Raw genomic sequence first — 23328 nt, 5'->3', positions numbered from 1 at the left:
TCTTCCTTCACTCGCTTTCGCTTCGCACGTCGGCGGTGGACCTCAGCGGTGTCGGTGGCGGTGCTCCACTCCTCCCCACGCGGCCACCGCCCTGCTCACCGGTGGTAAGTCGTCGACGTGGGCCACCGCCTCACCGAGCCACCGGTAAGTCTCATGCTTGATCCGCCCGGCTCACCCGTCTTCTTCCCCTTCTGCGGTTCTTCCTTCGCTCGCTTCTCGGACCTCCAGAACTCGCTGTGTTGGTTACTTGGTGGCGTTGCGTTGCTCCGTGGTGGTGATCCCAGTTCCCAGATCTGAAATCCGGTAAGGCGGTAAGTCCCCACTCCCCAGATCCGCTCTGTGTTGGATCCTTGGCTTCCCGTGCTCGATCCACTCCTCGGTTGCGCGACTCCGGTGCTCCGGTGCTCCCTGCTCTGGTTTTCCTAATCCTACATTCCTACCTAACCCTAAATCCTTAATACTCCCTGCTCTGGTGCTCCTCAATCCTCATATGCTCTGGTGTTCCTCATCCTCGGCTGGCGACCAGTAGCCAATAGGTGACTCCGGTGCTCCGATTGCGTTAGGTATGTTCTGTTGATTGCTCCTTAATAAATCTGTTGATTGATGTTAGTATGTTGAGGTCATTCTCATTGTGTATGAACTTTGAATGGAGGTATCGGTCTTGTTCCGGTGCCGCGCAGTTGTTGAGGAGCCGTGGTTGCCATGGAACTGGATCCGGCCGCTGAGGATGATGCGGAGGAATACCGACTTGAGGCACATAACGAGGAGCAGGATGCAAGGGCCTTTCTCGGCATCAGCAACGATGATGCTCCTGGTGCTGGTATTGGTATGGGCTCAACTAGCCCCACCCCCACTGCTACTGATGGAAGCAGTGTTGGTACTGGTACTAGTGGTAGCATGGGTGCCAATGCCTCCAGGAAGAGATCCAAAGTCTGGAATGACTTTGAGGAGCTGACTAATCTCGTCAATGGTAAGAGGGTAAGGTATGGTGCCCTTTGCAAATACTGTAAGCAGACCTTCAGTGCTAAATCTAGTTGTGGGACTGGCCATTTGCTTCGGCATAATTGCAATGCTAAAAAGGAACAACAACGTAGTGGCATTGTTCAGTCTCTTCTTAAGTATAATCCTAATGGTTCTCTAGTTCGATGGGAATACTCTGCTGCTGCTGCTAGAACTGAATTATGTCGTTTGATAGCTAGAGAGGATTTGCCTTTATGGTTTGGTGAATCTGATGCTTTTCAAGAGTACATTACTAAAGCACATAATCCTAAATTTGTGAAGTCATCTAGGCAAACAACAGCTAGAGATCTAATTAAGCTTTACAATGAATGTGTGCTTAAGCTTATTGAGTCATTTAAATCTGTTTCATCAGTTGCTCTAACTTCTGATATCTGGAATGGTAAAGCTAAAGAGGACTACATTTCTGTTGTTGCTCACTTTGTGAATTCGAATTGGGAGCTAGAAAAAAGGTTGATTGGTCTTAGGCTCATAGATGTGAAACATTCTGGAAATAATATAGCAGAACGTGTTAACATGGTTGCTGATGAGTATGGTTTATGTGATAAAATATTTGCTATTACTCTTGACAATGCTTCCTCTAATCAAACTGCTATGTATTATCTTAAACCATTGTTTTCTGGTTATCTTGGAGCTCTAACTGATGTTGATGATGATGAATTGTCTTCCATTCTTTTGCATCAACGTTGTGCATGTCACATTATTAATCTAATAGTAAAGTCAGGTTTGAAAAGAGTAAAACATTATCTTGAGGACTTTAGAACTGCCATAAACTTTTTGAATTCATCAAACCAAAGAATTGCTGCATACAAGAGTTACTGTTTAAGTATGGGTATTTGTCCTAGAAAGTTTGGTGTGGATATGGATGTTAGGTGGAACTCAACTTTTTTAATGCTGAAACACCTTATGCCACACAGAAGCACATTTTCTGTCTTCATCCAAACTAATTATACTTTGTCATCTGATGGTACCCCTTTATTAACTAACAACCACTGGTATGTTGCTGAGAAACTGTTATCATTTCTTCAATTGTTCTATGATTCTACTGTTATTTTGTCTGGTGTTTATTACCCAACTGCTCCATTAATGTTGCATCAAATACTTAAAATTGCTAGACACTTGAATGCTTTTGAAAATGATACACTACTGAGGCAAGTTGTTGTTCATATGAAAGATAAATATTTCAAATATTGGAGAGATATACCCATTCTATATGCTTTTGCTTTCATACTAGATCCTAGAGCTAAGATGAGAGGTTTTCATAAAGCACTACAGCGCCTATCAGCTTTTACTGGTACAGATTATTCTAGACTTCCTCGGGATGTGAGGAAAGGGTTAACTAAACTTTATCAGATTTATGACACAAAGTTTGGTGATGTGCGCTTACGTGTACATGAACCATCATCCACAACTGAGGGTAAGAACAAATCTGCCTGGGATGACATATATGGTGATGATGATATTGGTAGTGGTAGGAGATCTGGTTCTGGTAGTAATGTTGCATCTAATTCTTCGTGGCCTACTACTGCTCAGTCTGAGCTGTCTGCATACCTTGATAGTGATACTGTCAATCAATTTGATGACAGTTTCAGCATTCTGGGTTGGTGGCATGGGCATAAACTTACTTACCCTATTCTATCTATACTAGCTAAGGATGTCATGACAGTTCCTGCTTCTACTATATCTTCAGAATCTACTTTTAGTTTGGTTGGCAGGATGATCGAGGAACGTCGTCGACGGCTCACACCGGACATGGTGGAGGTTCTATCATGCATCAAAGACTGGGAGTTAGCAGATTTACACATGCAACGCAATCTTGAGAAGGACACACTAGAAATAGAATCTGTCCTTGAAAGCTTAAACAATGATGGAGGACAACAGGGAAGTTAGTCAAGGGCTCAAGAGTGAATTATTGTAACTTGTAATCTTATCCTTTGTCTCTATCTCTTGTGACTTGTTGTATTGAACTATGAACATTATAAATTTGAGCTGGCTGTACTCTTTTTTCCTTCCTAGGGTTTTCTCACGAGGTGTGAGTTTTTACCTAGAAAGGTTTTTAATGAGGCAGCATTGCACAACAGCTCAATAATATATTTTTTGTGTCGTTTTTTGTGTTTGTTGTAAATTCTGTTATATAATTATATATGTGATTTTCTGTGATTTTCGGGCCAGGCCCGGCCTTGTACCACTGGGCTGACCAGTACAATGGTACGGCCCGGCCCGCCCGAATGCCTATCGGGCCGTGCCTGGGCCGAGGGTCCGGCACGCCGGGTAAGCCCGGCACGACCCGAAGTCTATCCATACCGTGCCAGGCACGCCTCAATTGGGCCGGGCCGAGTACGTGCCTGGGCCGGGCGGCACGTTTGGACATGTACACAGGTCGGGCACTCGGGCTCTAGGCAAAGGCACCGATGCATCAACTTCCCTCAATCAGCCTCAACTCCTGATCCGCCGGACGGGACACACACTGATCCATCCCGCTCGGCTGCAACGCTCACACCCACACCCACCACGCCGGCTGCAGGCACGCACCACGGTACCAGCCGCCAGCGCACGCCCGCCAAGCCGCCAGCGAGAAAACACCGAACCATTCGCCCTCCCGGCCGACATCACGACCGCCCGATCCGGCCGGAGCCTCTCCCTACCCCTTCCGCGCCTCCGCGCTGACGACCGTCGCGGCGTCCGCCCCTCGAGTCCAACCCCAATTCTGCCGTGGCCGCGGCTCTCTGAATCCCCAATTTTTTCACTTCCCCCAAGGGCCGCGGGGATGAACCGGATCCCGTCCGTCTCGCTGCGGGGCGGCGGGGCGAACGAGGACGCCGCGGCGGCGTCGCCGCCCCCCGATCCCGCGGCGCTGTCGCGGTGGGTGCGGGCCTTCTGTGTCATCCGGTTCGACCTGGAGCGCGGGCAGCTGGTGGAGGCCTGCTTCCCTCCCGACGCGCTGACGGCGCCCGGCAGCGGCCTCGACCGCCTCGTCGCCTTCTCGTCCTTCCCGGACTCCATGTCTCACCACCTCCCGCGCCACCGCTCCTCCGTCCACGACTCGCTCTTCTCCTTCCGCATCCCCGACCCGTCCTCCCCACGCCGCGCCTTCCTCTACGGCTTCGTTTTCAACCGCCAGCGCCAGGACGAGCGCCTCCCCCGCGGCGGCGAGCAGAAGTCCGTAGTCATCCTCTCCCACGCCCCCTACTCCTCGCTCTTCCGCCTGCTGCTGCAGATCCTCGGCCCGCTCTGCTTTGACGTCGGCCCTTCCGCACTGGCCATGGTGGCGTCGCACGTTGCCGTGTGGCCGGCGCCGGCGCCAGGGCACCCAATGGAGCTTCCAATTGGCAGTGCCGCGCTGCGCGTGCACCTCCCGCCTGCGGCTGACGATCCTGGCCCACCGCCTGCGCTGCTGCCCGCCAACCCCTCGGTGCCGTACGGACTCTTCCATGATGCTGATCTGTTTGCCGCATTCCGTGGCTTACTCCTCCACCTATGGACCCTCTGGGAGCTCATGGTGGTTGGTGAGCCCATTCTGGTTGTTGCGCCGTCCCCAGCTCAGTGCTCAGAGGCTGTGTCTGCGCTTGTTAGCCTTGTTGCTCCGCTTTTGTATAGTGTCGACTTCAGGCCATACTTCACCATCCATGATCCCGATTTTGCTCGCTTGAATGTGCTTGCGGAAGGCGAGGTGTTCCCGCCGATGGTACTTGGAGTGACCAACTTGTTTTTCTTGAAGAGTCTTAAGAGCATTCCCAATGTCGTATCCGTGGGAAGCCCAAATCCATATTCAACAAGGGTGTTACCAGTGGGTGGCCAATCGCCAGGAAATGGAATGAATGGGACACCTGGGAAACTCAAGCTTGAGAAACTTGCAATCAATAAGTTCTCTCCAACTAGCCTATTGAATTCCATCAAATTGAGAAGAGAAGGTCCTCTTTCTCTCATGACAGAGCACAAAGAAGCATTATGGAGCACGTATTCACCAACCACAAAGCCCGATACTTCTGTTCTAAATAGGCTCATTGACGCTGGTGTGTCACCAAGGATTGAGGAGTCCATGTCAGTAGTCAACAATGAGATATTGCGGCGGCACTTCTTGGAGTTGACGACCAACTTCCTTGCGCCTTTTGGGCCGTATCTGAGAACTACAACACCATCAGAAGGGACTTCACCTTTTGTTGACCCACCATTGCTACCACCGTTTCATGCAGATGAGTTCATCAATGGTTTGGCAGCTAGAGGTCCAGGGAAGTTTTTGTCCAAAAGGATGAGGTCCAATTGGTTGGACCTATATAGGTAAGCTAATTTTTTTTATTTGTGAAGAAATTTGTTAGGTGTCTTCTTTGAATTACTGGCATAATAATGAAGCATGATGTGCGTTCCTCATATTTAACAGGAGATTTCTCGAAGGCCCCAATTTTATGCCTTGGTTCCGGCAAAGGCGTGCTGCTGCGGAGCAAGAACAGCAGAGGCTCTGGAGGCAGGCTCGCATGAATGTTGACATTGAAAAGCTAATGTCAAATATGTCCGAAATAGAGAGGATTGATTCTTTTGATGCTGTTGAGCGTTATCTTCTCAGAGAGATGGAGGTAACTTTCTTAGTCACATGTTTCCTTAAAAAAAATCTGACCTACTCCCTCCGTCCACATGATTTAGTCGTTTTGGGTTTGTCCTAAGTCGATTGTTGTCAACTTTGACCGGTTATATCGGATGTTTCATAAGATTTTACAACATAAAAGCAAACTTACTAGATTCTTCATGACTTGAACTACCATAATATGTAATTCTTTTAGTTCAAAATAATTTAATCTTATATATATTGTTGGTCAAAGTTAAAATAGTTTGACTTAGGACAAACTTAAAACGACTAGATCATGTGGACGGAGGGAGTATTAAGTTTTGCAATTTTTTAACATGTCAGCATTACATTACTACGACATTATTCAGCAAGTGAGGTGCAACCTTATGTTTGATCACCCAGACAAGTTCTGTGTTCTGATAAATATAATGTCAAGAATAGTTCAGAATACAACATATATCAAATAACGTAGAAAAAAAATTGCATATATTTTTGTTGATGAACTTGTCACCGAAGACTGCAAACTTATCCTAACTTGAAACATAAATAAGACTTAACTGTATGATTCTAGACTTTCTTTTGTTGAGACTGCTTAAGTTGGAGTTAGACTCAAGTACTAAGAGGTGAGATAAGGGGCATCCTGGCATTATCTGTGGACTCTAGGAATTAAAACAATTGAAGTAATATGTACCAGTAATTAATTGAGAATATCTGGCTTAGAGATCAAATGTTCCACAAAGTCAGATCTCTTTTAGGAAAAGATCCAGCGTCATTTATCCATGTTGCATATATAGCATGAGTGAAGTTCTTATAACTAGCAGATTAGTGTCACTAGCAGTTCACATTAACTTCTTGTGAAGAAAAGTAAATACCACCACTGTTTTAAAGGCGTCGCCTAGGCATCTAGGCGCCCAAAAGATCCAAGGCGTCCCCATCGCCTAGGTAAGAATCAAGAAGAGAGGGCAAAGGGGAAGGAAAAGGGGGCACTGAATCGGGGACGGCGGCAGCCGAATCAGGGGCGGCGACAGTCGAATTGGCGGAGGCGGTGGCGACGGCTCAATCGATGGGGAGAAGGCAACCAACGGCTGAATCATGGAGGAGAGAGGCAACTGAGGGCAACCAGGGCAAGGGTTATATGGGCTGACAAGTGGGTTGGGCTTCCTACTCCTTCCCTCTCTTTTTTCCTTCTTTTTTTCTTTTTCTTCCTCCTCCATGTTGCTGTTTTGCTGGTTCTCAGGTTGATAAGGCGTCGCCTTGCTCGCCTTAGGCACCGCCTAGGCATTGCTTAGGCGTCCAGGCGGTGGTCCAGCGCCTTATCTCGCCTTACCGCCTTAAGAACCATGAACACTACTATTTTCATTCCAAATCATGTCATTCCAACTTTCTTGTATAGTCAACAAATCTCAAGTTTGGCCAAATTTATATAATGAAGTAATAACATCTATGATACCAAATAAATATCATTAGATTCTTCATTAATTTTATTTCCATACCATATCTGTTCGATGTCATAAATATTTATAATTCTGTTTATAATTTTTTTTGTCAAAATTGACATGCTTTGACTCTCGAAGAAAGTTGGAATTATAGTTTGGAACGGAGGGAATACTCCCTCCGTCCCAAAATAATTCGTTTTAGACTAATCATACATTTATTAAGTAACATATGAATGTAGTTTACATGTATGTCTATATTCATTACCATTTGAATGAATGTGGACGGGAAAAAAGTGGGCTAGAAAGAACTATATTTTGAAACGGAGGGAGTACTATAATTGCTTTCGCTAGCTGCCACAAGAATAGCATGTTTCCTTAGTGCTGATAAATTGTATATTTCAAGCTACCATCTTGCACCAAGAGCATAAGCATATTTGATGCTAATCTGCCATCTTTTTGTTTGTTTGACTATAGACACTCATCTTCCACACTAAAAAATTGGCAGCACATCTGTATTTTAAATTATGATGAAGACTTTGGTACTATATTAAAGGAACCCTTTGTTTTCTGACCGTCATGGCATAAGAAATCTACTTTTCCACAATAATTCATATAGCTTGAATACTTATCACTATGTTTTAGAAGGTTAATATTTTACCAATCCGGAGCTAATAAGAGCAATGTTAACTACCTCTTTGTTTGAACACCATGTTGGGTAATGTTTGAATGACTATTCTACTGTACATAGGTATCATCTTTGTTTGAATGACTATATATTAATCATAGGTTTTGTTTTTTATTATTCTATATTGCCAATAGAGGAATACTGTATTTTCTAAAATCTTGTAGTTGCCTTCATCGGTATCATCAATAAAGTAACCAAAAATGATGTTCCTTATGGATAATGTTTGATAAGCTAAAAACTGTAATCTGTGCACAAATATTTCTGGACTATCTAATTCCCAATATATGTTCTCTGATCCAAAGTCTGTTAATTTTCTGACTTCGCAGGTTCACATTGATGGTTTATAGCTTAGCTTTTAGCAATTCACCATCTTTGATTTGTGTTTAGTAATCCCTTCACTCCAAATTATAAGACTACTTGTTTTTTATACATTCATAGCTTTTGCTATGAACTTATATATACATTATATATAGTTACATATACCTAGAAAAGCCAAAACGTCTTATAATTTGGACGGAGGGAGTATCTATTTTGTCACTGGTTACATCAGCTAAAGGTTGCTGGACCAGAAATGAGCATGATTCTTAAATGGTTTATATCATTTATAGAATTTGAAGGCAAAGGAATATGTTGTGCCATTGACATGCTCGACATCCCTATTCTGCCATTTGGCCATATATTCTGTAGACATTTATCAGGCGAAGTTCCTAATGTTAACGTCTTCGTCCTCCAGAACCCTGGAAAAGGAAGTGCTGATTCAATAGGGGCATGCCAAAAATTGAAGGTAGACCTCCAAGCAGCATTCAATGTACTGCCGAAGGACTTGCAGCAACTCCTGCTCTCCAACCCTAAAAGAGCTGTTCTTCTTCAAGGTAGTCAAGAGAAGGCCCTGGGTGCCAATGGCATTGGCACCCAGACAAGTTTGTAGCAGCCCCCTCTGTAACATTACCATTGTCACTATTTTTTGCACACATAATACAAAGTTACACATTTATATACACCCACGTTTGTCAGATCTGTCTCTTTCCTTCGTTCTTCCTCTATTAATTTTCCATAATAACCCTATTGGTAAGGCATGTAAATCTTAACAGACAAGCAGAGCGGCTACTGCTTCTCTACGTACGCAGGTTTGGAACGTGGGCTTTTTCTCTTGCACCCAAAATGATACAACAACGTGCAGCCTTGCTCCAGTACCGGATTGATAGCTGTATTTCAGTGCATGATGACGCTGCGTGTCCAAATATTCAGGCGGCTCCAGGATATTGATATTTTCCTTTGTTGTTTGTCGGGCCCTGGGCCAGATTTGGGGCAAATGCATTAAACAATTTTAGGTATATACACTTGGCCCTAGGGGAAAGAATTTTACATAAAAATCTAAGACTACGAGAAAAATTTCCCTCGCAAGAGATGAGTATCCCCTCTCCTTTTTACATAGATTATTACAGGTCAAGAAATTTATCCTTACAAAATAATGATCATTGAATTGTTCTACACACCTTGGAAGGGGCTTGCTCTCCACTATAGAATACTATACTTTCAACCTTCTATTTAACAAAGTCGGTGAGCCCTTACCCTTAAGGGCCCGTTTGTTTCGTTGGAATTGAATTCCATTTTAATAATTATAATTTAGATAAAACTAATTAAGTTTATATATTTATATATATAATATATTTGTATATTATCCTAAATCATATGAGAGATATAGTTATATACTACATTTATGTTACAGAGGCGCAAGTAGAAGAATGTGTTATAAGTTATACATCGAAAAAATAGCATGTAAATCTATAGAATCAATTTCCATCTCTCACCCCATGAATTTGAGGTAGGCTTATATGATAACTTTGGAAAGTGGTGGAATGTCATATTCTAAAAAAAATAGCCTATTCCATTAGTAAGATTTCAATTCCTCGAAATGAAAGGAAACAAACGGGGCCTTAGGGACTAGGCTTAATTGGTGTCTATCGGAATGATTCTATACTGAGTACCAATACCTCGAAAAATTTTAGAAGGTAATACTTCGGCAATATCCAAGCCATGGTATCGATCTGCTCTGCCATGATGGGTTGCTAAGTCTTACTTAGTTCATCCTTCACTAAGTTTTATCTAGTTCAAAAGTTGTTGGATTATATAATCTAGATATATTATAATTCTAAACAAACGCCTCTTAACCAGGGTATGATGGTCTGCATTGGTTATCTAACCAGATTCCTCATGGCCCGAGAAATGATGACCCTTGAGAAGAAGGAATATTAACACCATTCCTAAGAACGTGCGCACGAAGAATCCATGTTAGCATGGAATGTTGCGCTCCTAGTATTAGGAATCTCAGCGCCTGAGGGCTGAGGGCCAGGAGAATATCTCTTTGAGGCCCTTGCGGTGCTAAGGCTATCTCCAGCAGATTCCCTATCCAATCTCTTATCTTACCCCCTGTTTTAAACTTCACTCTGTAAACAGTGTCAAACAGTGTCATCTACAGTTCCATGTCTTCTATTTTATGCAAACGAGACAGTCTAAGAACCCCAAGCACACTATTGGCTATGCTCCTTGATTTTAGGGACCAAGGCTACATTCCTTTAATGCCCTTGTATTGCTAAGGGCCCTAGATGTATAATGGACTTTATCGATAAGAAACAACATCCACATCTTTAGGGCATTCATACCCTTGGGAGCCTCGACATTGCAATCATCCTAACGATAACTTAGGGGATAAAAGAACCTTTCACGACCCTTGTGCTGCTAAGGGCCTTAGATCGAAAAATAACCTTTTGGGCCCTTGCATAGATAAGGGCCTCAGGCCTTTGCGCTTGGCTACCTCAAGCGATCCCTAGTGGTTGTACATAGTGTGAAAGTCACTTGGGGGCCCTAATATTAATTTGCACAAAATTCCTTCAACTAAGAATCATAGAATCAAGTCATCCTCATGGCCTATTGGCCTTGACAACTGAGGGTCACAAAGCATAGAGATAAGCCCTTCGCACTACACCGGGGGACCTGGGCAAAGAAAGAAAATCGTGAAAAGAAGACTAAAAATATATTAGATTTCACAAAGAATATCATAAGGGTGTCTTTTACATTTGAGGAAACATGTCGTATCGAGGGGCTATTGGTCGCTAGGGTTGGAAGGTCTGACCCGATTGCTCAAAGAAGCCCTAGCTATGCATCATCTAAGTCTAGACCCACCGAGCGAGCTCAGCCTTCTCTTGGATTCAATGACTGGCCACTTTTTCTATGACTTCACAGATCTAATCCTTGATAGACCTAAGGAGCTCAGGCACCGTGCCCTCATGGAGAGCTTGTAGCGAGAGCTCTAGGTACCGGCCCTTAAGGTCCAACAATATGTCCAAGGAAACCCCAAACATTAGTTGTTGGCCCTCTTGGGCTAGTTGGGCATGGATTTTGTTGCCAAGGTCCAATATCATTATGGCAACGTGCGCAAAGCCAAGGTAGGTGCCCCCTCTTTCTAGCATGGGACCCCATCTCAATATCCTCAATACCTATGACTTGGATGGCCTTCACCATTGTGTTAAGGGTATCCCATGGGATGCCTTCTTTCCAAGAGTACCTAATGATCAACATCGAGGCACTTGCCCTTGGCCTCCCATTTCTATGAGGCCCGGGAAAACCCCACGACAACTTCTTGAGCCACTAGCCTTTCTGCTTCACTTTTAGCTTAACTTCAAGATGCTAGCAGGCTTGCATCCTCCTCTCTAGGTCTGACTTCTTGTCTTGGAATTTTTCTTGGGCAATGTAGAGCTTGTGAGACCTAGAAAGAAGGGAATATTCCCTTGCCTCTACCTGTCTTTAAAAACTTGCTCTAGCAGTTGGTGCCTCGCAAGCCTCTTGGCTAGGCTATGTTCTTTGGTGATAAGAACCTACTCTACCCTTATGGCAATAGAGTTTATGACCAGCTCTTGGTGAAGGAGCTTGAGGTTTTTGGTTTCCTTTGCCTTCACAGCCTCCCAATGCATCCTCGAGTTACCAAGTCTAGTTTCTAGGCCTCGGGCTCCTCCACAACCTTGAGGACCGCTAATTTCCTTTCTTTAGAAGCCTCCAATAGGTCTATCGCCTCTTGTTGTCTATGTCACAACATCTTCTAGATCTCTTTAGTCTATCTTGGGCTTGTGTTGTGGTAGCCTTGGTGGCTTCGACCTCATCTATTGCCTTCCAGGTGGTCTCCTCCATACCCCTTTCGGAGGGTATCAACTACAACCATCTTCCGATCCTCCTTGGTATCCTCTTCTAACCATACCCATGCCTAGGCAAGGTCTTGTTCCTCCTTGTTCCTCCATCATTTTATTGTTGTTTATGCTCAAAATTCCTCGGCTGCTAAATGAGCTTGGTCCAGTGCTTCATTTAGGGATAGACCCTAAGGGTCCACCAGGGGTCATGGACACGGTGCCACCTTGGGTCTCATGGAGTGGTGATGCCTCTTCGTGGGAAAGGATCTCGTTGGCATGAAGAGGTGATTCAGGGACCAACTGGTAAAGTTTTGACCCCATGGATGTTCTCTCCCCCATGTTTGCACATCCTTGTCCCTCACGCCTGGGACACATAATAATATAAGCCCTAAGGCCCATTGCGCCCTAGGATAACTAACAATATGAGCCTATGGGCCCCTCACACATACGTGCATCTATCGGTAATAGGCCCTCAAGGGCCCTCATGCCCTAGGGCACATGGTCATATATGCCCTCGACCCCCCTCGTGCCTCAGGACACATGAAGATATATGCCCCTAGGGCCCCTCACACCATGGGTCACCTAATGATATAGGTCCCTGGGGTCCCTCGTATCATAGGGCAGTAGGATGGTGGGACCTTGATGCTGACTGACCCCCAAACACATGCTACACTTTGACAGCTGAGATTCATGCCCTTTGAGGCTCGGGGGTCCCATGAAGGAGTCAAGGACTCAGGATGGCTAAGTCTGAACCTATCTCAAGGTAGAAAGATGTGGTAGGCCCATCAGGGGCGGTACGACCCTAGTACGTGGTCCCTACATCTAAGGCCCTAGAGTCTATTCCTTAGTGATGCTTAATGAATGTCTTTGTATAATATATTAAATGTGTGATGAGTGATATTACAAGTCTGACTTAGCATATTGGCACACAGCCTAGGTTGCATGGCACTTGAGACCGCTATGCACTGCGTGTACTGGCCCTATAACCACGCGTGCACACACATGGTGTACCATGAAATCTAGTAAAGTACAAGGGGCTATATCGACAACCAATCGCCCACTGCTAGTTGGACTAGGCACTAATTTTCATGGGTGCAGGTTATCATACCTACCCCTGTAGCTGGTATGACAACCACCTTGGGAAGGGATAATGTAGCATCCCAAAAATTCAAATCTTGAAATTTTCTCAAACTCGCTCTAAATTCAAAATGAATTTCAAATTTCATTTCAAAATATTTGTTTGCAAGTTGATATCAGCAAATAAAATATAGTGGTCTATATTCTCTCCAAAATCCTCCTCAAATATCCTACAAATGTTTCTCCAGTGATCCCCCTCGAATTCTTCCAGAAATAACGTCCAGATATTTCCCGAGTAATCCCCTTCAAGTTCTTTCTAGAAATACTGTCCAAATATTCCACCGATATATCTCCAGATAATTTCCTCTTGAGAAATACCTTCAGAATCATTTTTCAAGTCCCTATAAATATTTTCTTCATAACTTTCCTCATGCTCATACGTATACGCATGCCTCTAGTGTCATACGGTGAGCTCTACAAGCTAATTACACTCATATAAGACAAATCCATGCTAATCTCCCACTAATCCTCTCATCCTCCCACTAATCCTCACATCCCTCCCCCTAATCCCCCCACTATGGCTATAAATAGAGGGGCAACGGCCTCCTCTCATCCCACCCCAAGCCATTTCATGGCAACTCCCTCCCCCCACACGCCCACTCCCACTCCACTTCCCACACAAGCACACACTAGCACAAGGATCGTTCGGTCATTCTTCGATCGTTCATCCACCTGTTCTTAGTTTGTTTGTTCGTTCGTCCAATCGTTCGATCGTTCGTCCGTTCGTTCGTCCAAATAAACTTTTTTCCTGCCATTATGCTGCCGAAATTCCGATCGTTCGTTTGTTCGATCATTCGATCGTTCATCGTTCGTTCATAGTTCCTATTCATCGTTCATCGTCCCTATTCATCGTTCTTCCAGATAATCTTTGTCCTGCCGTTATGCTGCCGAAATTCCGATCGTTCGTTCGTACGATCATTCGATCGTTCATCCGTTCGTTCATAGTTCCTATTCATCGTTCATCGTTCGTTCATAGTTCCTATTCATCGTTCATCGTTCGTTCATAGTTCCTATTCATCGTTCATCCAGATAATCTTTATCCTGCCGTTATGCTGCCAAAATTCCGATCGTTCGTTCGTCCGATCATTCGATCGTTCGTCCGTTCGTTCATAGTTCCTATTCATCGTTCATCGTTCGTTCATAGTTCCTATTCATCGTTCATCGTTCGTTCATAGTCCCTATTCATTGTTCATCCAAATAATCGTTGTCCTGCCGTTATGCTGCCGAAATTCCGATCGTTCGTTCGTCCGATCATTCGATCGTTCGTCCGTTCATTCATAGTTCCTATTCATCGTTCATCGTTCGTTCATAGCCACTATTCATCGTTCATCGTTCGTTCATATGAACTATTCACATCACTATTTACCATTACTATTCACCGTTACTATTCATCATTACTATTCACCATTACTATTCATCATTGTTACTATTTACCGCTACTATTCATCTTTCATCCGATCACCCCAAATTTCAACTACTCATCCATCATGCTGTCCAGTCCACTTAAGACAAGCCAGATCCATATTCCAGTCATACAAACTCCGGTGACTGTGATTTTCCTTCCAGTAGGGAACTTCCCATCTGGCCACCCATCCCAGGTTTCTCCAAGTTGAGCATGCTTAACTTTGAGATTCCTTCGAACTAGGCTTCCAAACTCAAATTCCAATAATTCTTGTTTCTAAATTCTTATCAAATTATTCCCTATCCAACCATGTCATCCCTTAAGCATGGTTCATATTCCAGAAAACTCACAAAATACTCTTGTCCCATATTCTGCCTATAACTCTCCTGTCCATACTAAGTCAGACGATTCATTCGTCACTATTCTCACCAACAGTAAACTTCACTGTGCTACACCACATACACTCAGCTATAAATACACCCAGCTACCCTCTCCCTCTCCACACACACTCAACACCCTCAGCCAAGGCAAACACCCCACCCACTCAGTTACTCCACTCTGCCGGCTACACGCATAGTGTCGCTTCGCCTCTAGTCCACCCTCCTGGTAAGCACCTCCGCTCCACCACTAGTAATATCACAACACCACATGATACAGATTCTACTCAAGACTCTACCCATCCATATATCGTATTCTGACCACTATACTAAATATTTGTTGGTATACTTGCTTGTTTGTATGTTTGCTTATTCATGTTGCATAGTTATCGGAGCGTTCGTGCCGTCTTATGGAGGCTAGATCTGCAAGTCTACGTCAGGTAGTGGAGCTAGAAGCCAGTTCCACGAGCTTCCCTTCCCCCTTCGCCGAATAAGCACGGCAAGCTCACTGGATCCCTTTGATGCATAAATTACCTATGATTTTTCAACCACAACCCTCAGCCTGTTATTTTATGCATGATATGATTTTGAGACAAGTTATTATGGCCACCCAGCCGCTTGCCGCAATCAATCCTTGATATATTTGTTCCAAATGATTTGAGAAAAGGTGTGAGTTTTCAAAAGAAAATGTTTTTCAAAAATGTGTATGATGAAGGGTTTTCACCCTTATCACCTTTGAGTAGGGATGATCAGGGACTCCCTGGTTTAGGGGAGGTCCTAAGGTGATGGCTCAACTGGTTTAGGCGTGAGCAGAAGGATTGTCCCCTCTGATAAGGACCGGTTTGTCATCTTTCACTACCTGTACTCATGATAAGTACAACCACTCGAGACTGTGTGGGCAGTCACTCAATCTGAACTCGTACGGTCCAACCCCAGGGTTATGAAGGCTGGGGAGCACCAGGAGGATAAGGAGGGGGAATGTTTTGTCCGGTTTGGGCATGGCGGTGGCCTGACTCCTTCCGGTATAACCGTTAAGGTTAGGACGTGTGAGGAAAGGAAGAGATTCGGATTCGGATCTCATTGATCATGAGATCGCAGAGCCGGACTAGTGGGTAAAGTGTACACCTCTGCGTAGAGTTTGAAAAACCTATTCGAATAGTCTGTGTCCACAGGAATGGACGAGTCTGGTGTGGTATGGCAATTAGTGTTTTGTTTTTTTTTAAAAAAAAGGTGCTTTTGAGAAAAGTGGTTTTTAAAAAGGTCCGGCGGTTGAGCCGTGAGCTATGGTGGACGGGAAGTCCAGTAGCTGTTTTTGAAAATGAAAACCAGTGGGAAACTGCTGAGATACCTGGATGGTTTAGTCCAAGGGATTTTGTTCTAATATTGAAAAACTTCCTGCTCCTTTTGGAGAGGATGCGCTTTGCAAAAATACAAAATGTTTTTCAAAACAACCCTGCATAAAATATTGTTGTTTCTGCAAAATATCCTGAGCTCCACATATTCCATGCATTATATCTGATTTCCCCATTCCGCGGGTGAAGGTGGGCTGCTGAGTACGTTTGTACTCACCCTTGCTTATTTGTTGTTTTTCAGAAAAAGGAGATCGGGTAAGAGTTACGACTGTTCCCAACCTTGCCTGTGGCTGTTGGACCGCTGATTTGCTTCGCTGCGTATATCGGGCTGCTTCAGCCCCACTCTGATGATATGTCCCGAGTTGTGGACCAACTCTTAAAGTTGTTCGCCACCTTTGTAGGTTTGTCTCGTTTAAGCAGATTTGGTATCATCTGATGTATAAATGTGTTTACTAGCCTCCTGGGACTAGTAATTGTATCACATTTGAGTCCCAGAGGATTGGGGACGCTTCAGGTGGTATCAGAGCTGTTAGGTTGGCCGCAGGACGTAACCCTTAGCCTGATCAAAAGTTTTTGAGTCAAAACTATTTTCTTAAAAAAAATTCTTGCTCTCATCCCTTCATTTCAAAAATGCTTTCCCCCTTTCCTTCTCTCAGAAGTCAGATGGAGGTTCGCTGCCAAACCAGCTTTTGCCAAAATGAAGATGGTTTCCCCAAGTTGCTGAGAGCATGCACAGTCTGCCTCGGAATCAGGAGCCAGCCAGAGTATGATGGTCGTGAATTCGTCGAGCATGGCACAGAGAAGTGTGTTGTGACTGTATATATTGGATCCAGTCCGCACCATGTGGAATGGATTGTCACTGCTGCTGGGCACAGATTCAAAGACACCTGCCAAGTCGTCGCTCGCAAGGCATTGAGGACCCTGTGTCAACTTTATGAAGAAGAAGTGGCCGACACCCCACTCAGATTCTTTCCAACCTTTCAGAGAAACCGTCCAGTTTGGATGGCCAGGATGCGTGCATTGGAAGGGAAGCAGCTGCTTGAGGATGACCCCACAATCGTGCACCTCACTGCATACCTGCTCACCCTAGATGCACAGTATGATTTCTTGGCTCGGCACCACCGTCAGATGATTGCCCGAGTAGAAGATGCAGAGAAGCGCAACCGTAAGCTCCATGTGGATCTCACCACAACTCAAGCCCATGTAGCTGCCTTGGAAAGTCGTGAAGTCGTTGCTGTTGAAGCCCTGAAGCAAGCCAAGGATGAGCATGTCCAGAAGCTGATGGATGCCTACTTGGTAACCCATAACCAACGTAGAGCCCTACGGATCCAAGAGCCCGCTTCATCCAACCCTGTTCAACCCATGAGAGCCAAAGATCCCCAGATTCTTGAAGGTCACCCGGTCTCTATCAGAGGAGAGAAGAAGGCTTGGGAACTCCCGGAAGGAGCCATAGTCTTGGAAGGAATTCCAGTCTTCCCTCAGGCTATGGACAAGCAAGAGCACCCTGAATCCTCCCAAGATCCCCCCGGAGTTGTTTGAGCCCCTCACCATGAAGAAGATTCTAGCACCATCCCTTGAAGTCAAGGAAGAAGCTGCAAGCACCCCGCTAGCACCGCCGCCCTTTGAGGAGCTACAAGAGCCAGTCCAGCTTGAAGAAGAGTTTGACCCTGTCTTGCCATCTCAGTCGCCACCAGAAGAAGTCATCAACATCAGCTCCCTCTTGACCCATCCAGGAGATGTCTCAGATTGAAGTTGTGCGCCAGCCTTGCCAGAAGAGAAGCTGCCAGGTCTGAGTTAGTTATGCCCAGTCCTCTGCATGCATTGGGTAGTGAAGTTTTTCTTCACTTTGGCTAGAGCCCTGCATGTATGAGAGGTAATCGTGTAGACCCATGTTTTGCAAAACTCTAATTGTGTGGCCCCCTAGGGCATTTCAAAATGAATTTCGCTTGATGTTTTCTCCCCTTTTGAGTGCATATGTGATGCTTTAACGTTAGTGCTCATAAGTTGCATTTAGCATAGTTCTCAGTTCAGGAGCCGAGCAATAGTAGTTATGCTTAGACCCCGAATCGGAGTAGTCCGTGCTTTGGAAAAACTCTATTCTTCCCTTATTCAAAACATTTGATTTGTTTGTGTTTATCATTGCTAAGCTTGTGTGTTTTCTTTCTTTTTAAGAAAGGTTTTCTCTAAAAACATAGATCACAAATTAGAGCTAATCCTCACCTTATGCTTCCATTCTCATCTTAACCCCATCTCAAGAGAAAAGCACCTTGCCGAAGAAGATACCAGGAAGCTTACCCCTAAAGCCTGGAATAAGCTACAGAAGGAACCTATCCAACCGCTCAGTCAAAAGGACCGACCGTGAGAATCAAAGCACTGCCCCTGAGTCAAAGTAAACAGAAAAAGAGGACAGAAGGAGTTATTGAGGCAAAGATTCTAGGAACTAGAGACCACAAACATCAGGGTCATTGACCCCACCACTCACCCATGCCCTCTGCATGCGTGCTCCACCCCCATACGCACTATCACCACCCCATGCCCCCTTTCCAGCGTACCCACCGCCATCATCGCCGGCAACACCTGCCCCCTCCCCATGTCGCCTCTACTACCGCACCTGCTCCATCACCACCCACTCCTCAATCGAGCACCCCCGCTCGCCTATAAAACCCCCCCACTAGCTCCCTCAACTCCCATCTCACTCAAAGCAAAGCACACTCCAGATAAATCCCCTCTGCCAAATCACAAGCAACTCCATTTTCCACTCCCTCACCCCTGAGATCACAATGCTTGGTGATTCTTGGATTGAAGACTGTTGTACATGGTTCATAGCCTTTAGTTTCCTCCTCTGTATGATGGTAATACTCTTTGATAGAATCCTCCAGTGGGAAAAGCACAGAGAAAGAAAGAGGCAGTGAGAAGAGAAAAAGAATATAGCAAGGAGAAGATAAGAAGAAGGTTCTCCCAGAATCAACCCTGTGTCAGTCATTTCTCCGCAGCCTGCTCAAGCAGCAACAACAGAAGAAGGCACCGTAACACCCTTGTTATGGGGTATTTCAAGGAGTTCAAATCCCCAAGATTCAAGAGTTCTACCCTCATTCATTTTAAGTGGGGTAGTGTTCCAGGAAGGTTCCTGCTATGGAGAAAAAGAAGAAGGCATGTAGCAAGCTTGTGGAGGACCATATCATCAAAGCTTATAAGTTTCTGGATGAGAAGTGGTCACCCAAGTTTTGTTGATGAAGCACCAGAAGACCAATCAAGAAAGGAATCCATGTGGGAGTTCGCAAGAGGAAGGTTTGCATGTTGGCATCGATGCTTCTTCAATAAGCTAGCCGCCAAGCAAAACCTAGAAGCCTGAAGATGATCTTTGAGTAGCCAGAATCAGCGTTTGCAATCAGCAACCAGATGCTCCTCAAAGGCCGGATTTTGTTGAAGTTCCATCTCCTCGAAGAGTCTGCAAAGTGAAGATATGTAGCTGAAGTAAAGCTATACCCATAACCCTTCTAAGCCGAATCTCGAGGACGAGATTCATTTTAAGTGGGGTAGATCTGTAGCATCCCAAAAATTCAAATCTTGAAATTTTCTCAAACTCGCTCTAAATTCAAAATGAATTTCAAATTTCATTTCAAAATGTTTGTTTGCAAGTTGATATCAGCAAATAAAATATAGTGGTCTATATTCTCTCCAAAATCCTCCTCAAATATCCTACAAATGTTTCTCCAGTGATCCCCCTCAAATTCTTCCAGAAATACCGCCCAGATATTTCCCGAGTAATCCCCTTCAAGTTCTTTCTAGAAATACTGTCCAAATATTCCACCGATATATCTCCAGATAATTTCCTCTTGAGAAATACCTTCAGAATCATTTTTCAAGTCCCTATAAATATTTTCTTCATAACTTTCCTCATGCTCATACGTATACGTATGCCTCTAGTGTCATACGGTGAGCTCTACAAGCTAATTACACTCATATAAGACAAATTCATGCTAATCTCCCACTAATCCTCTCATCCTCCCACTAATCCTCTCATCCCTCCCCCTAATCCCCCCACCATGGCTATAAATAGAGGGGCAAGGGCCTCCTCTCAACCCACCCAAAGCCATTTCATGGCAACTCCCTCCCCCCCACATGCCCACTCCCACTCCACTTCCCACACAAGCACACACTAGCACAAGGATCGTTCGGTCGTTCTTCGATCGTTCATCCACCTGTTCTTAGTTTGTTCGTTCGTTCGTCCGATCGTTCGATCGTTCGTCCGATCGTTCATGGTTCGTTTGTTCGATCGTTCGTCCGTTCGTTTGTCCAAATAAACTTTTTCCTGTCGTTATGCTGCCGAAATTCCGATCGTTCGTTTGTTCGATCATTCGATCGTTCGTCCGTTCGTTCATAGTTCCTATTCATCGTTCATCGTTCGTTCATAGTTCCTATTCTTCGTTCATAGTCCCTATTCATCGTTCATCTAGATAATCTTTATCCTGTCGTTATGCTGCCAAAATTCCGATCATTCGTTTGTCCGATCATTCGATCATTCGTCTGTTCGTTCATAGTTCCTATCCATCGTTCATCGTTCGTTCATAGTTCCTATTCATCGTTCATCGTTCGTTCATAGTCCCTATTCATTGTTCATCCAGATAATCATTGTCCTGCCGTTATGCTGCCGAAATTCCGATCGTTCGTTCATCCGATCATTCGATCGTTCGTCCGTTCATTCATAGTTCCTATTCATCATTCATCGTTCGTTCATAGCCACTATTCATCGTTCATCGTTCGTTCATATGAACTATTCACATCACTATTTACCATTACTATTCACCATTACTATTCATCGTTACTATTCACCATTACTATTCATCATCGTTACTATTTATCGTTACTATTCATCTTTCATCCGATCGCCCCCAAATTTCAACTACTCATCCATCATGCTGTCTAGTCCACTTAAGACTAGCCAGACCCATATTCCAGTCATACAAACTCCGGTGACTGTGATTTTCCTTCCAGTAGGGAACTTCCCATCTGGCCACTCATCCCAGGTTTCTCCAAGTTGAGCATGCTTAACTTTAAGATTCCTTCGAACCAGGCTTCCAAACTCAAATTCCAATAATTCTTGTTTCTAAATTCTTATTGAATTATTCCCTATCCAACCATATCATCCCTTAAGCATGGTTCATATTCCAGAAAACTCCCAAAATACTCTTGTCTCATATTCTGCCTATAACTCTCATGTACATACTAAGTCAGACGATTCTTTCGTCACTATTCTAACCAACAGTGAACTTCACTATGCTACACCACATACACTCAGCTATAAATACACCCAACTACCCTCTCCCTCTCCACACACACTTAACACCCTCAGGCAAGGCAAACACCCCATCTACTCAGTTACTCTGCTCTGCCGGCTACACGCATAGTGTCGCTTCGCCTCTAGTCCACCCTCATGGTAAGCACCTCCGCTCCACCACCAGTAATAACACAACACCACATGACACAGATTCTACTCAAGACTCTACACATCCATATATCGCTATTCTGACCACTATACTAAATATTTGTTGGTATACTTGCTTGTTTGTATGTTTGCTTATTCATGTTGCAAAGTTATCGGAGCGTTCGTGCTGTCTCGTGGAGGCCAGATCTACAAGTCTATGCTAGGCAGTGGAGCTAGAAGCCAGTTCCACGAGCTCCCCTTCCCCCTTCGCCGAATAAGCACGACAAGCTCACTGGATCCCTTTGATGCATAAATTACCTATGATTTTTCAACCACAACCCTCAGCCTATTATTTTATGCATGATATGATTTTGAGACAAGTTATTATGGCCACCCAGCCGCTTGCCGCAATCAATCCTTGATATATTTGTTCCAAATGATTTGAGAAAAGGTGTGAGTTTTCAAAAGAAAATGCTTTTCAAAATGTGTATGATGAAGGGTTTTCACCCTTATCACCTTTGAGTAGGGATGATCAGGGACTCCCTGGTTTAGAGGAGGGCCTAAGGTGATGGCTGAGCTGGTTTAGGCGTGAGCAGAAGGATTGTCCCCTCTAATAAGGACCAGTTTGTCATCTTTCACTACCTGTACTCATGATAAGTACAACCACTCGAGACTGTGTGGGCAGTCACTCAATCTGAACTCGTACGATCCAACCCCAGGGTTATGAAGGCTGGGGAGCACCGGGAGGATAAGGAGGGGGAATGTTTTGTCCGGTTTGGGCATGGCGGTGGACTGACTCCTTCCAGTATAACCGTTAAGGTTAGGACGTGCGAGGAAAGGAAGAGATTCGGATTCGGATCTCATTGATCATGAGATCGCAGAGCCGGACTAGTGAGTAAAGTGTACACCTCTGCGCAGAGTTTGAAAAACCTATTCGAATAGTCTGTGTTCACAGGAATGGACGAGTCTGGTGTGGTATGGCAATTAGTGTTTTGTTTTCAAAAAAAGGTGCTTTTGAGAAAAGTGGTTTTTAAAAAGGTCCGGCGGTTGAGCCGTGAGCTATGGTGGACGGGAAGGTCAGTAGCTGTTTTTGAAAAAAAAACCAGTGGGAAACTGCTGAGATACCTGGATGGTTTAGTCCAGGGGATTTTGTTCTAATATTGAAAAACTTCCTGCTCCTTTTGGAGAGGATGTGCTTTGCAAAAATACAAAATGTTTTTCAAAACAACCCTGCATAAAATATTGCTGTTTCTGCAAAATATCCTGAGCTCCACATATTCCATGCATTATATCTGATTTCCCCATTCCACGGGTGAAGGTGGGCTGCTGAGTACGTTTGTACTCACCCTTGCTTATTTGTTGTTTTTCAGAAAAAGGAGATCGGGTAAGAGTTACGACTGTTCCCAACCTTGCCTGTGGCTGTTGGACCGCTGATTTGCTTCGCTGCGTATATCGGGCTGCTTTAGCCCCACTTTGATGATATGTCCCGGGCTACCACCTTTGTAGGTTTGTCTCGTTTAAGCAGATTTGGTATCATCTGATGTATAAATGTGTTTACTAGCCTCCTAGGACTAGTAATTGTATCACATTTGAGTCCCAGAGGATTGGGGACGCTTCAGATAACTACAATGGGGTTCATGTATCACACTGAATGTGATACGCGACATAATGAGCATGCCTTCACCCTGACACATGCTTAGGGTACAGGTGTAATTGTTGTCTTTGTTCAAGCTTTCTCTTATAGTTATGACCATA

General features: G+C 44.6%; 1 protein-coding gene across 3 annotated transcripts; it reads left to right on the top strand.

Annotated features, from left to right (window-relative positions):
- Positions 1-3405: 3405 nt before the first annotated feature.
- LOC103633980 (protein DENND6B) lies at positions 3406-8712 on the top strand. 3 transcript variants are annotated; one of them, XR_002265732.3, is made up of 4 exons: positions 3426-5295; positions 5396-5588; positions 6467-6725; positions 8433-8712. XR_002265732.3 is itself a non-coding variant. In XM_008655627.4 (3 exons), exons 1-3 carry the CDS (start codon positions 3785-3787, stop codon positions 8625-8627), a joined length of 1899 nt encoding a protein of 632 aa, XP_008653849.1. In that variant the 5' UTR covers positions 3406-3784; the 3' UTR covers positions 8628-8712. The 3 variants fall into 3 exon arrangements, 2 of the variants coding, with proteins under 2 accessions (XP_008653849.1, XP_020401523.1); XM_008655627.4 differs by lacking the exon at positions 6467-6725 and having other exon boundaries at positions 3406-5295; XM_020545934.3 differs by lacking the exon at positions 6467-6725 and having other exon boundaries at positions 8026-8697.
- The last annotated feature ends 14616 nt before the right edge of the window (positions 8713-23328 follow it).

The sequence above is a fragment of the Zea mays genome, chromosome 1 (genome assembly GCF_902167145.1).
Source record: "Zea mays cultivar B73 chromosome 1, Zm-B73-REFERENCE-NAM-5.0, whole genome shotgun sequence".
Lineage (NCBI taxonomy): Eukaryota > Viridiplantae > Streptophyta > Magnoliopsida > Poales > Poaceae > Zea > Zea mays.
This window is presented reverse-complemented; position numbering and strand designations above follow the sequence as displayed.